General features: G+C 53.4%; 1 protein-coding gene across 2 annotated transcripts; it reads left to right on the forward strand.

The window, feature by feature from the left end:
* The first annotated feature begins 130 nt into the window (after positions 1 to 130).
* Positions 131 to 6,049, forward strand: LOC133360483 (zinc finger protein 883-like). Of its 2 annotated transcripts, none has more exons than XM_061579238.1 (4): positions 131 to 289; positions 1,874 to 2,138; positions 2,329 to 2,463; positions 2,993 to 6,049. In XM_061579238.1, exons 2-4 carry the CDS (start codon positions 2,084 to 2,086, stop codon positions 4,462 to 4,464), a joined length of 1,662 nt encoding a protein of 553 aa, XP_061435222.1. In that variant the 5' UTR covers positions 131 to 289; positions 1,874 to 2,083; the 3' UTR covers positions 4,465 to 6,049. The 2 variants fall into 2 exon arrangements, with proteins under 2 accessions (XP_061435222.1, XP_061435223.1); XM_061579239.1 differs by having other exon boundaries at positions 2,332 to 2,463.
* Positions 6,050 to 13,046: the final 6,997 nt, after the last annotated feature.

The following is a 13,046-nucleotide window of genomic DNA, read 5'->3' on the forward strand; positions in this document are numbered from 1 at the left end:
CAGGAGGTGACGAGTCTCTGAGCCGGCCATGACGAAGGGTCGTTGCCCGAAACGTCTCCCCCCCCCCCCCCCGTCAAAGTGGAGTAGTGGTGGTGGTGGTGGAGTAGTGGTGGTGGTGGCGGCGTTTCGAGTGCTCCGTCTTGGCTGTGCATTCACTTGCCAGTTGTAGACCCCCACCCACCCACTCAGCCACGCTCCGCGTTCGACGTTTCGCGCTCCGCCTCTCTCCCGCGGTGTGATCCGGGAGATGTTCACCGCCTCGCCTGGTGTACAGGAGGTCGTGTGTAAGGTGTGTGTGTGTAGTGTGTGTAGGTGTGTGTAAGTGTGTGTGTGTAGGTGTGTATTTAAGGTGTGTGTGTAAATGTGTGTGTGTAGGTGTGTGTTTAAGGTGTGTGTAAGTGTGTATGTGTAGGTGTGTGTGCCGGTGTGTGTAGGTGTAGGTGTGTGTATGTAGGTTTGTGTGTGGCCTCAAGGTGCACATGGCCTGGCACAAGCGTCGTGGTGACGTCACCGCCACTTAGTGGCGAATGGCGGTTGTTTGTGTGTAGGTGTGTGTAGGTGTGTGTAGGTGAGTGTATGTAGGTGTGTGCAGGTGTGTGTGTGTGTAGGTGTGTGTAGGTGTGTGTGTGTACGTGCTGCTCACTCAGAGGAGGAGTTGGAGGCGCAGCTGCTGAAACTGGAGCGTGCCACTAAGAGGTGGGGCCTTACCTTCAGCCCCACCAAAACTAAGCACCTGCCTGGGTATTTTGTACCATCGGACACTCCACCCCCACAACTCCCAATCGGTGATGGGGCAGTTGTGGAGAAAGTGGAGAGTTTCCCATACCTGGGCAGTGTGCTCATAACCGGCTCCGGTTCAACAACAGAGGTCTCACTCCGAATCAGTCAGGCGGCAATATCTTTTCATCGGTTGTGTAACACTGTGTGGAAGCTACCTGGTCTGTCGCTCCGCACGAAGCTTCGGGTCTTCTCGGCCATGGTCATTCCCTCGCTTCTCTACGCTTGCGAAACGTGGACCCCCCTAATGGAACATCTTCGCCGGTTAGAAACATTTAGGCTGGCCTGCCTACGATCCATCCTGGATTTAACCAGGCTGGATTGTGTGAGGAGCTCACAAATCCTTGAAAGATCTGGACAAAGTCCCATCGGTGAGCTCCTCTGGCAGGCAAGGCTGCGCTGGCTGGGTCATGTAGCCCGCATGCCCAGCCACCGCATTCCTAAACAGCTTTTGTTTGGCCGGATAGAGAGGGCTAAACGGGCTCGGCACTGGCTAGAGAAGAGATATAGTGATGTGGTCCAGGAGGATGTGGAGCTGAGTGGACTTGCCGTTGACTGGTACCAGCGATGTCAAGATCGGCCTCTGTGGAGAAGGCTCGTGAAGGACGCTGCTACTGGGCAAGTTGGAGGCAGTCGCCTTGCAGCAACAACGGAGGGCGGAGGAGCGACGCTCACAACAACGAGCGGAGCGCCGGGTGGCTAAAGCACAGCAAGTTGGTACAGTAGGGGGAACAGGTGGTGTATCAGCCAGTCGTCTCCGTCGACCAGTGGTACCTGGGTCTGCCCCGTGACCTCCCAACGGGCGTTCGGCACTTCACGTGGCCTCAACGTGCACATAGTCTGGCGCAAGCGTCGTGGTGACATCACCGCCACTTAGTGGTGAATTGGCGGTTGTTGTGTGTGTGTCGGTGTGTGTATCAGTGTGTGTAGGTGTACACGTTCCGCGTTATAACGAGGGCTTACCAGAGGTGGTATTAAGGGGGATAAGTTATAAGATTCTTGGGATTAATAGGACAAGATAGCAATGATCTTAGCATTTGTGTCAGCGACCAGATCAGTGCATCACTCTTGACCACGAGTCTCCTGTCATTCTCAGACCGCACCTCCGATTAGCACCGTTGGCTACGTACGGTGCAAAATAAGTTCAGCATACATACTACATACTACACTTCTATACACTATACACTACACTATACACTACTATACACTGCTATACACTACACTATACAAACGTATCATACACACCGAAGACTCCGGGCTGACCGAGCAAGGGATCTGCAGGAGGAGATCCTCTCGGCTGTGAGAGATGTCGCGTAGAGGGGACGACGGATCACGAGGACAGGCTCCTGCTGCTGCTGCTGGTGAGTAGTCCTCTAGCTGCACCTAGCCTGGCGCTAGCGGCCGTGGTGGTGGTAGTGACGGTCCCCGCTAGCGAGCGGCGCTTGTTGCTGGGCGCTGTCTCTGCGTTTGCTTCCTTCCCGCTGCAACCTCACGGAGAGAAGCAGCGGCGGTGCTTGAGTCTCTCACTGCACTGGGTTCCTCTTGGGACAGGAGATGTGGAGGAGGTGGAGGAGGTGGAGGTGTTCTCTTCTCTACCCGTGGAGCCGCTCGTGAAGCGAGAGGAGGAGGAGCCGGGTGGTGAGACGTGGCCGCCCGTGAAGGTGGAAAGAGACGACGCTGATGACGGTGAGTGACCTCCCCTGTTCACATCCTTCTGGGAGCTGAACTTTGAGCAACTATTTCATCATCTGAAAGCTATTCGGCTCTGGCAACAGAAAATAACGTTGCCCTGTTAATTTCCTCACAATCCATCATGCTGCCTGCGCATTGAAAATTTTTCTAAACGTAAAAGCTCATTTCTTTAGAACATTAGTTTGTTGTCCTTCCCCCGCACCTCCGACGAGCATGGTCGGCTCCGTACGGCGGTGCGAAAGTAGTTCAACGCGCACGCACGTAGACGCGCACGGAGAGAAACCATAGACTCGCACGGGAACCCATAGACTTACACGTGCACTTTGAAATAATCGAGATTGAAAACGAATTTACTTCGAACTGCTTGTTGTTGTGTTCAGTTTATTGCTCTTGAGCACGTTTGGCTACGTACCGTGTGAAATATGTGTGAAAGAAGTTCAACACACACGCACATACATCGCGAACAATGTTGTCTCGTGCGTACATTTGTACAGAGCTCAACTCTTAATGTTTCGTCTCCTAGGTCAAGACCCTGACATTCATTTGAAAGAAGAAGAAGACTCTCAGTCTGAAGGAGAGGACCCAAGCAGCGGAGAAGAAGACCTTCAATCTGATGAACGAGACCTTCATTCTGATGAAGACAATGGTCACGTTGAACAGACTGGTGGCTCCAGAGGGAGGCTTTGGCGAGAATCATGGATCCCGCGAAGAGATGGGGCGACTTCGTCGGACGTGGCGGAGATTGAGGTGGTCCTGGAGGATGACAGGAGCCGTAAGAATTCACCGATCGACCAGAAGGCCCGCGATGAAAAGATGTCCCACCGGTGCTCCCTGTGCGGCAAGGGATTCTCCTGCCCATCGCGCCTCAAGAGCCACACGATGACGCACACCGGAGAGCGGCCCCTCGAGTGCTCCGTGTGCGGGAAGGGTTTCCGAAAGTCATCGGCTCTCAAGAGCCACGCGATGATCCACACGGGGGAGAAGCCGCACAAGTGTCCGTTGTGCGAGCACAGCTTCATCCAGTCTTCCGCCCTCAAGAGGCACATGATGAAGCACACGGACGAGAGGCCGCACTGGTGCTCTGAGTGCGGCAAGGCCTTCACCGACTCGTCGACGCTCAAGAGCCACCTCCTGATCCACACGGGCGAGAAGCCGCACGAGTGCCCGACGTGCGGCAAGGCCTTCGCGCACCTCTCCAACCTCAGGAGCCACGTCAAGATCCACACAGACGAGAAGCCGCACCGCTGCCCCTTGTGCGAAAAGGGCTTCGCGGAGGCGAAGTCGCTTAAGAATCACATGATGAGCCACACGGGAGAGAAGCCGTACAGGTGTCTGTTGTGCCAGATGGGCTTCGTGCAGCCGTCTGCTCTCAAGAGGCACATGATGAAGCACACGGACGAGAAGCCGCACAAGTGCTCCGTGTGCGGCAAGGCCTTCACGGACTCGTCGACGCTCAAGAGCCACCTCCTGATCCACACGGGCGAGAAGCCGCACGAGTGCGCGACGTGCGGGAAGACCTTCGCGCACCTCTCCAACCTCAGGAGCCACACGAAGATCCACACGGGCGAGAAGCCCCACCGGTGCCCAGTGTGCGACAAGCGTTTCATTGAGGCGAAGTCGCTTAAGAATCACGCGAAGACCCACACGGGCGAGAAGCACAAGTGCGATTCGTGCGAGAAGACCTTCACGCATTTGTCGACGCTGAAGAGTCACAAGATGTCCCACTCGGATGAGAAGCCGCACAAGTGCGCGTTGTGCGAGAAGGAGTTCGTACACTTGTCAGCGCTGAGGAACCACACGATGACTCACACGGGCGAGAAGCCGCACCAGTGCCCAATATGTGAGAAGTTCTTTGTGACTACTTCGGCTCGTGATCGCCACATGAAGACCCACAACCTGCAGAAGCCGTACAAGTGCTTCGTGTGCGGGAGAAACTTTGTAGATCCGGCGAACCTTAACTTTCACATCAAGTGTCTTAATCACTACGAGTCTTGAATCCAAGTACGAACCGTTTAACGTTCAATAGCTCCGCTTTAAATCCTTGATTTCTTGAGGTGTGACAGATGTAGAGAAGGGTAACGGACGTTGGGGGGAAGTAAAACTACTGGAGGCAATAGAGGCTCGGATAGTCTTCTTCTTTCTGATAGCATTTTTGGGAATTGCAACAGATTACAAATTGATGTCGAGATCTCCCTCGGCAGGTCAGATCCCTGGTTGGAGGATTGTGAGGATCGCTGACGATGGATTTCTGCAATAGGGTTGGTTGTTTTGCCCCAAGGCTTCCCTCCATCGTGCTTCGGTGGACTTCTTATCGTCGTGGAGGTTCTTCGCATACCTGCCAAAACGGTTTTTCTGTATTCGAGCCGCCGGTGGTGGTGGTGGCTGCACGGAGATGTCCTTGTCTATCGGAGGGCTTGGATTTCTGATGGCCTTGCGGGGTACTCTCTCGCACACACACGGCGGAGCTGCGGAGGAGCGATGTTCGCAAGGAAGCCGCAGCAGCGGCGGACGTTGCCCTCTAGCGACCCCGAGATGATCCTCATGGCCGCATTTAGCTGCCTCGTATCCACGCACGCTTCGTGTGCACGCTTTTGGTTCCGGGCCGGGGCGCAATATTCCGCCTGCAGAGAAGACCAGCGCTGCGGTGGCCCATTCAGAGCGTCGTTGCGTTTGCTCCCCACGTTGTTCCGGCCAGCTTATGCACATGAGATATCGCTGGTTTAGTTTTTTTTTACGGCAGTATCCTGCAGGTGTTTTTTGCGGAACGGTGAGGCACCTGTCGAGAGTTACGCCACCCGAGGTATTCCGTGGTGTTTCTCACACTGGGTCTCCTCGCCACAGAAAGCGACGGTCGGTTTCTGGTCGGCGTTTGCACTGTTCCGGCAGAGTTAAGTTACAGGCAGTTTTCCTTGGGTTTGAATGGAGCCTCTGGTACTTGAAGTACATTTCGAGTTTCTTGAGGTCTTCGCACACACACACGTGTGGGTCGTTTTGGACCTAAGTTTGGGTCCGTCTTTGGTCGGCAAGTGCCAGGTCAACGGCGTAGCCAAATTTCAGGCCAATGGTGACAGGGAGGTCACGTATATACATGTTAAAAAGTGTCGGAACAAGTATTGATCCCTTTGGGATCCTGTTATTGAATCAGCGGGCTCTGCTGACCGTGTTCCCTAGGTGGACTCGGTATCGCCGGTTGGATAGTAGCGATGGTAGGAGTCGGAGCCTGGATGGTGGCGGTAATGCAGGAAACTAGACGATTTTATTTACCAGGTAAAGCCGACTGAGCCCTTTGCTCTTTATCAGAAGCGACCTGCCACACGTGATTGGTCATCACAGCGGCTTACATCGTCGTTTCTTCGCCTGTTCAAATTCCTCACCCTGGTCTACAAATCCCTTCGTGGTCATGCCCCACCATATCTTATCTTTCTACGTGTCGCCTTCTCGCCCTCTACGTTCTCAAACTTTGCCGTCTCTCTGCGTTCCTCCTCCTTGTGCTCAATCCATGCTTTCGCTGTCTCTTCTCGCCCACTGCACCCTTCACATTAAGTGGTCACCTTCGCTCACTAAGTTTCCGCTCCTCGCTCGAAACTCACTTCTTGTTCCCCAGCTCACCCCATGATCCCTCATCGCCACCACCACCGTTGCTGTTCCCTCTTCATTAAATATGGCCATCACTCGTTAACCCCATTCAGTTAATCTATTCACCATCATTAACTTTGAGAATAATACTCTTTGGTTCTTTCAGGGGAAAATGTCAAAACTGGGTGGTTTTTAACTTTTGCCGACAAAACTGGATCCCAAATGTCAAAACTGGGTGGTCTTGGAAAACTACAGGCAAAACAGGGTGGTGCTTTTTGATATGACAAAACTGGGTGATGTTCAATGTGGACAAATGTCAAAACTGGGTGAAGAAGGTGTACGATTTAATGTATCATTTTGTACACGTTTAGGTCCTTGCGTTATTCATCCATATGTCGCCACAAATTTAGAGCGTTCCAAATGATGTTTCTCGTGGCTCATGTTCCATACCTTGCACCACAAACTTCCCGTTTGCATACTGGCACAGTGTGCCAGCTCGCTTACTTGCCGTTTGTATACTGGCACAGTGTGCCAGCTCGCTACTACAGTAACACTTACTTGCCATATGTATACTGGCACAGTGTGCCAGCTTGCAACTACAGTAACACTTTCAGCTCGCGAACATACACGAACTTGCCATTTGTATACTGGTACAGTGTGCCAGCTTGCATGCTACACCTACTACAGTAGAACAACGGTAGATAGTGTTTGCGTCGAGAAGTATGGTGCTGCACACTTAGAACAAAACATGTTTGTTACATATATATAACTACTTCGACGGGCAAGAGCGCTTGTTGTGGCCCTTGGCGTGACAGAAGGAGCACCGCGTGAGGCCCAATGGGCCACCTTCGCCACGGTTGCGAATCCGACGCTTCTTCGGGCGGCCAGCCTTCTTCTGGCGAGGAGGTGGCATCATGGTGTTGTCGCGTTGCAGCTCCTCGGCAATGGGCAGCTCGATACCGGCAACCGAGGTCCATGTCGTGTTGATGGCAGAGACTTGGTAACACACCGCACATGCGTCGTAGAGCTCGGGCATCCGCCCAAACGCCATGAGGGCACGAATGTAGTGCCGACACGGCAAGCCCATCTGCTTCATGTACCCGCACGTGCACGACCGAGAGCTGAGATCGACTCGGCGCTTGGCAGAGGCGTAGGCGTCTGGATCCTTGACGTATGCACGCGTCGAGGTACTCTCGTAGACCTTGTACCTCGGGGCCAACGCCTGCTGAGCGTCGATGAGTCCTTGAGCGTACGGCGTAATGACACGCCCTTGAGCGGCCCACTTCTCGGCGTCGCTGCGGTGGGCAAAGGCCGTCGTCATCATGTCTTCCATGTGGTGCATGAGGAAGTGGAAGGGGTCCATCTCGCGAGCCGGCAGGGCCTCGCTGTACGTGGACTCCACAAAGTTCGTCGTGCGCCAGCCGTACAATGGCGTCGTGTGCAGGTGCGGGTAGAGCGCCCACGTGTGGGGGTCGATCTTATTGTAGTACGTGGCCGCCGCAGGCAGAGCTACGCCCAAGCAGCCCAAGGAGCTGCGGAACGCGGCCTCGGAGGCGCACCCTTGGGCATCGTAGATGATGCCTTGGAGGTCGGGCGTGAACGCAGAGCCGATGTTGTCCACGCCGTTGCAGATCAAATGCCGCGTGCAGTGGATGAGCATGAGGTCCTTCCAGTCGGAGGCTAGGATGCCCGTGCCACGATCGCAGAAGACCGGCGTGCCGTCGAGCTCGATGTCGTTGGTCGTGCAGCAGTTGAGAAACCAGTCGTAGGCCGCTGCCGTCTCGGACGGCACCAGCGCCACGGCGAGAAGGACGTTGCGGTTGTTGCCGTCGCGCCCAACGAGGACGAGCATGGTTCCGTTGTAGGCGCGCGCCTTCATGTGCGACCCGTCGATGCCGACGACGCGTTGAAGACTTGGCTGCAACGAGCGTGCGATCGGGTTGCAGATGAACGCACCCCAGAAGATGCCCGCGTCTTCTCGCACACTGCAGGTCGTCGCGTTGAGCTTGCCGAACGTCTCCACCAGCGAGTTGATGAACTCGAAGCCTGCATGGGCCGCACTCTCGTTCGCCGCGATGCACGTGTCCTTGGCGCGGTACATCATCCGGGTCGGGACAATGACGCGAGCAACGTCGGCGACCTGGGCAATGACAGTCGGTGCGGAGGTACGGGGGTTGGCGTGAAAGGCCGAACGGGCTGTCGTGTTCGCCTCCACTTGGCGCTGCGTGATCTTGGTAGTGCCCGTGCAGCCGTGGTGATCCGTGCACAGCGCCGAGACGCAGAAGCCGCGTCGTTCCCCCGTGAGCTTCGTCAGCTTCACCTTGAAGGAACAAGGTGTTGAACTAGAGCAGACGATGGCAACGTGCCGTCCGCCGCTTCGCTTGAGGTCAAGGACCGCGCGCTTGCCTTGTTGCAAAGCAAAGTCTTGGATGCCGTGGATGGCCTCGCGGCGCGTGGTAAAAGTCTTCTTGGGGTGGAGGGTTGCCATTCGAATGTGAGCCGCTCCTCCACCTGTTTCGTGAAAAATGCTTGTGAAAAATCACGTTTCTACGTCTACTTTCAATTTTTCACGAGACAATATGTCTATTTTCATTGCCAGCAATTTGATTTTTCACACAATATTTCCGCCAATCACCGTAACGGTGGGCCAAAGGATTGACCAATCAACGAGATGCGCATTCGTTGGTTTGTTCCGCACCATTGGGACCATGGTCAGGAGCGTCAAGCAGGCTGGTCCATCTCCCAAGGACGTCGCCTTTGTCTCTGTGCTTGGTCGTTTGGCGGGCTATGGTCGAATGCATGGCAAATTTAAGGGTGTACAGTAGCGCGTAGCATCAACCAACAATCCAAAAGTTTGGTATTGACGCGAGTCACTAGTCTAGGTCATCACGCAAGGTGGCAGTGCGCCCGCCTGGTCGCAAGCCCGCCCCGAGCTCACTTCCGAGTCCGAGCCGTAGCTTGAAATGTTGGTCGTTGGGGTGCTGGCACACTGTGCCAGCGTACAAATATCAAGTGTGTGTGGTTATATGGTGCTGGCACACTGTGCCAGCATACTAATACCAAGTGTTTAGATGAATGGGGTGCTGGCACAGTGTGCCAGTATACAAATACCAAGTGTTTGGATGAATGGGGTGCTGGCACACTGTGCTAGTATACAATTATCAAGTGTATTTGACAAATGTCAAAACTGGGTGCACCCTGAGTGTCCAAAACTCAAGTTTTTGGCCACCCAGGGTGCACCCAGTTTTGACATTTGGGATCCAGTTTTGTCGGCAAAAGTTAAAAACCACCCAGTTTTGACATTTTCCCGTTCTTTCAGTAATGTCACGTAGTTAGAAATAAATTAAAACAAATCACGTTGTTTCGATTGCAACACAAGCAATCATCATCAGGTGGGAAAACCACAGCAAGAAAGAATTGCTGAAGTGGGAGTGAGAGCTGCCGTGGCAAGAGGTTATATAGGTAAGAAAGGGGGGAGGGGCAAGGGGGGAGAGAGAGGGGGGGGGGGTAGGGGGGGGAGAGGGCGACCTCTCCCACCTGATGATGATTGCTTATGTTGCAATCGAAACGTCGTGATTTGTTGTATTTTATTTCTAACTACGTGACTTTACCAAAAGAACCAAATAGTATGGATTCCTGCAGTCATGAAAGCTTCAAATCAAGATTGAGAATAATAATGAATTCTAAATATATGGCTCTTACTCATTAACACCATTCATTCAATCCATTCACCATCATTTACTTTGAGAATAATAATTAATTATTCAAATGATATGGCTCTCACTCATTAACACCATTCATTCAATCCATTCATCATCATTTACTTTGAGAATAATTAATTATTCTCATTATATGGCTCCCACTCATTAACACCATTCATTCAATCCATTCATCATTTCCTGTCATCCATTTGGCTTTCACCAAATTCAGACATCGCAGATTCCCCCCCCCCCCCCCCCCCCCCCCATTGATTCTTGCCTTCTCTTTTATTCACCTAGTCTCCACCGTTACATTTGTTAATTATCTGTAACGTGCCTTGGTCAAGGCGCTATATGAATTCCGTCAAGATAAGGTCAGATGGCAGCAGCCAAACAATCTAAACGCGTGATGTTGTTCCTAAATATGGAGGGGGGAAAAGCGGAGAGACCCGGAGAACAATCCACTCGACCACCCCGGGCAGAGATAGAGAAAACGACGACTATACAGCAGCAGGTGTCATCAGGGTCCGGGATCGAACCCACGACTTCCTGCGTAGCGGACGAGCGAGATAACGTCTCGCGTGAAGGAGAGCTTTTGTGTTTTTTTTAAGTAAGTCGAATTCGTTGGCTGTCTGATTGTCTGCAAGGTGATCTTTCTAAACTATTGAAATTTTCACTTTTTTGTTTTACTAGCTGCTTTGTAACCATTTTTCAGAAGCGACCTGGCTAGGGGCCGTCCATAAATGACGTCACGCGATTTTGGACGATTTCTGACCCCCCCCCCGTCACACGGCGTCACAAAAAGTCAGACCCCCCCTCAAATATGATGTCACAAAGATCTGCCCCCCCCCAAAAAAAAAACATGCTTCAAATCGCTTTAAACTATTGTCATTGTAGTACGTATTTAATGTGGCGCTACACTCTGATGTTGTAGGAGAAAACATTTATTAAAAAGTCTATTTAATTAAGTAGAACGTGTTGTCTATATTTATTTAAAGTTGCGCATTTTGATGTGACGTCACATTCTCAACCCCCCCCCCCCCCCTCGTCACACATCGTCACAAATGTCTGACCCCCCCCCCCCCTAGGTGCGTGACGTCATTATGGACGGTCCCCTATCACAAATGATAGCAGCTCAACCAAGTGACTGATGTCATCGTCACGTGGACATGTTAGCCACAGCAAAATACTCAGGGTGGGGTGGGGTGGGGCGAACGGCCTCGATGAGTGATGAACAACCCAGACGAGCCGGTGGGCCACAAGAGAGGCCCTCCCTCACCTCAGTGGGCCGCGAGTTTGACGTCGCGCACTCGTCATGACCCCACGCGTCACCCTGGACCAGGGGGTCTACAACCTTAACATGTAACGACGAGAGGCATTCGTTATGAATTCGCTAAACAAAAGAAAGCCCAACGTTTCAAGAGCCGCAATACAATGTGCGAGACGATGGGGACCCCAAATAAATAGCGTGTCACGGAGCGGCCGGTCTAGACGCACCTCGAATCGGCCACCACGCGGAGCTCCACGGGACCGCAGGTTGCCCACACCTGGTCTAGACTCGCTTAGACCAGGCCACCACGCGGAGCTCCACGGGACCGCAGGTTGCCCATACCTGGTCTAGAGACACTTAGACCAGGCCACCACACGGAGCTCCACGAGACAGCAGGTTGCCCACGTCTGGTCTAGACTTGCTTAGACCAGGCCACCACGCGGAGCTCCACAGGACAGCAGGTTGCCCACCCCTGGTCTAGAGACACTTGGACCAGGCAACGTATGCTGCGAAAGAAGTTAAACATACATACACTATACACTACTATACACTACACTATACACTACACTGCACTATACACTACATTATACACTACAGCGCACTTCCGACTAGCACGGTTGGTTATTTACGGTGTGAAAGAAATTCAACACACATACGTACTACGGCATACACTACATACTACACGACACACTGCGCTGTACACTACACTACACGCTACACTATACGCTACACACTACACTGCGATACACGTAACCGCAGCACGGTTTGCTCCGTACGGTGCGAAAGCAGCTCAACGTAGATGTGTAGCGCTGTAAATGGGCTGCGGGCACTTACCTGCAATAGCAGACAGGGCCCATCAGGGGCAGTACCTCGCACCGGCAGAGGGGTCGCTACGTTCCCCAACCCCAAAGCAGGAGGGGGCTACGGGGTTTCCTGGTATCCCCCGAGACCCCACCCCTGGAACTTTCTGGAAGGAAGGCGTAGCCAGGGGCTGACACGCCTGGGAGCTGTATAAAAGCTGGACCTCTGGGCGGGTCCGGTGCCAGTTGAAGACTGAAGCCCAGCTAGCCAGGACCCTGGGACTCGCCTGACCCGCCGTCCTTGTAAGGGCCGGGTCTGAGTGGGCCAGTGGTCTCGCCTAGGTCACCCCTAGCCAGAGGACCCAGAGACCTTGGCCCCAGTAGTGGGGCACGTCAGTCCGGAGGCGGTAGCTCCTTAGGCAGCGGGTGAAGGGGCCGGAACCCCTTCAAGTGTTAAGGGTTCGCTACGCGCTGTATCGTAGCTGTGTGTTAATAAACGTGTTGCCCCCAACGTTCGTCTCCACCGTCGTGAAACCCATCACTACAGATGCAACTGCAAGGCATCGCCACGTCTGCACGAAGGGCTCGTGCTGCAGCGTCTTTTGAAACTGGTTGGCCTGCACCAGAGCTGGTTTGCGACCGTGGCCTGGCGTGGTGGGGAGCTTTTGATATTCTCGAGTGTGGGTGGGTGGGTGTGGATGTTGGCTGGGTCATTTATCCAGCATGCCCAACCACCGCATGCCTAAACAGCTTTTGGTCGGCCAGAAAGAGGGGGCTAAACGGACGCGGCATGGGTGGAGTGATGGGTGAGTGAGTGTATGTGTGAGTGGGTGGGTGAGTGGTTAAGTAAGTGAGTGGGTGAGTGGGTGGGTGAGTGAGTGGGTGGGTGAGTGAGTGGGTGTGTGGGTGAGTGAGTGGGCGAGTGAGTGGGCGAGTGTGTGAGTGATTGGGTGAGTGACACGGGATAGAGAAGAGATGGAGTGATGTAGTACAGGAGGATGTGGAGCTGAGTGGACTTGCCGATGACTCGAAGAATACCACACGTCCATACGACGTACAGCTCATTGAATATGGGCAAAACAAAACACGTTCGTCTATTTGTTTGGGCTGTGATAAGGTAGGGCACTGACAGAGACCCATAGAGATAGGGACCCATAGAGGTAGACAGATACCCATAGACATACATAGAACCCTATAGATATACATAGAGACCCATATAGATAGAGATACATA

The sequence above is a fragment of the Lethenteron reissneri genome, chromosome 69 (assembly GCF_015708825.2).
Source record: "Lethenteron reissneri isolate LAM-NWPU_2019-01 chromosome 69, ASM1570882v1, whole genome shotgun sequence".
Taxonomy (NCBI): domain Eukaryota; kingdom Metazoa; phylum Chordata; class Hyperoartia; order Petromyzontiformes; family Petromyzontidae; genus Lethenteron; species Lethenteron reissneri.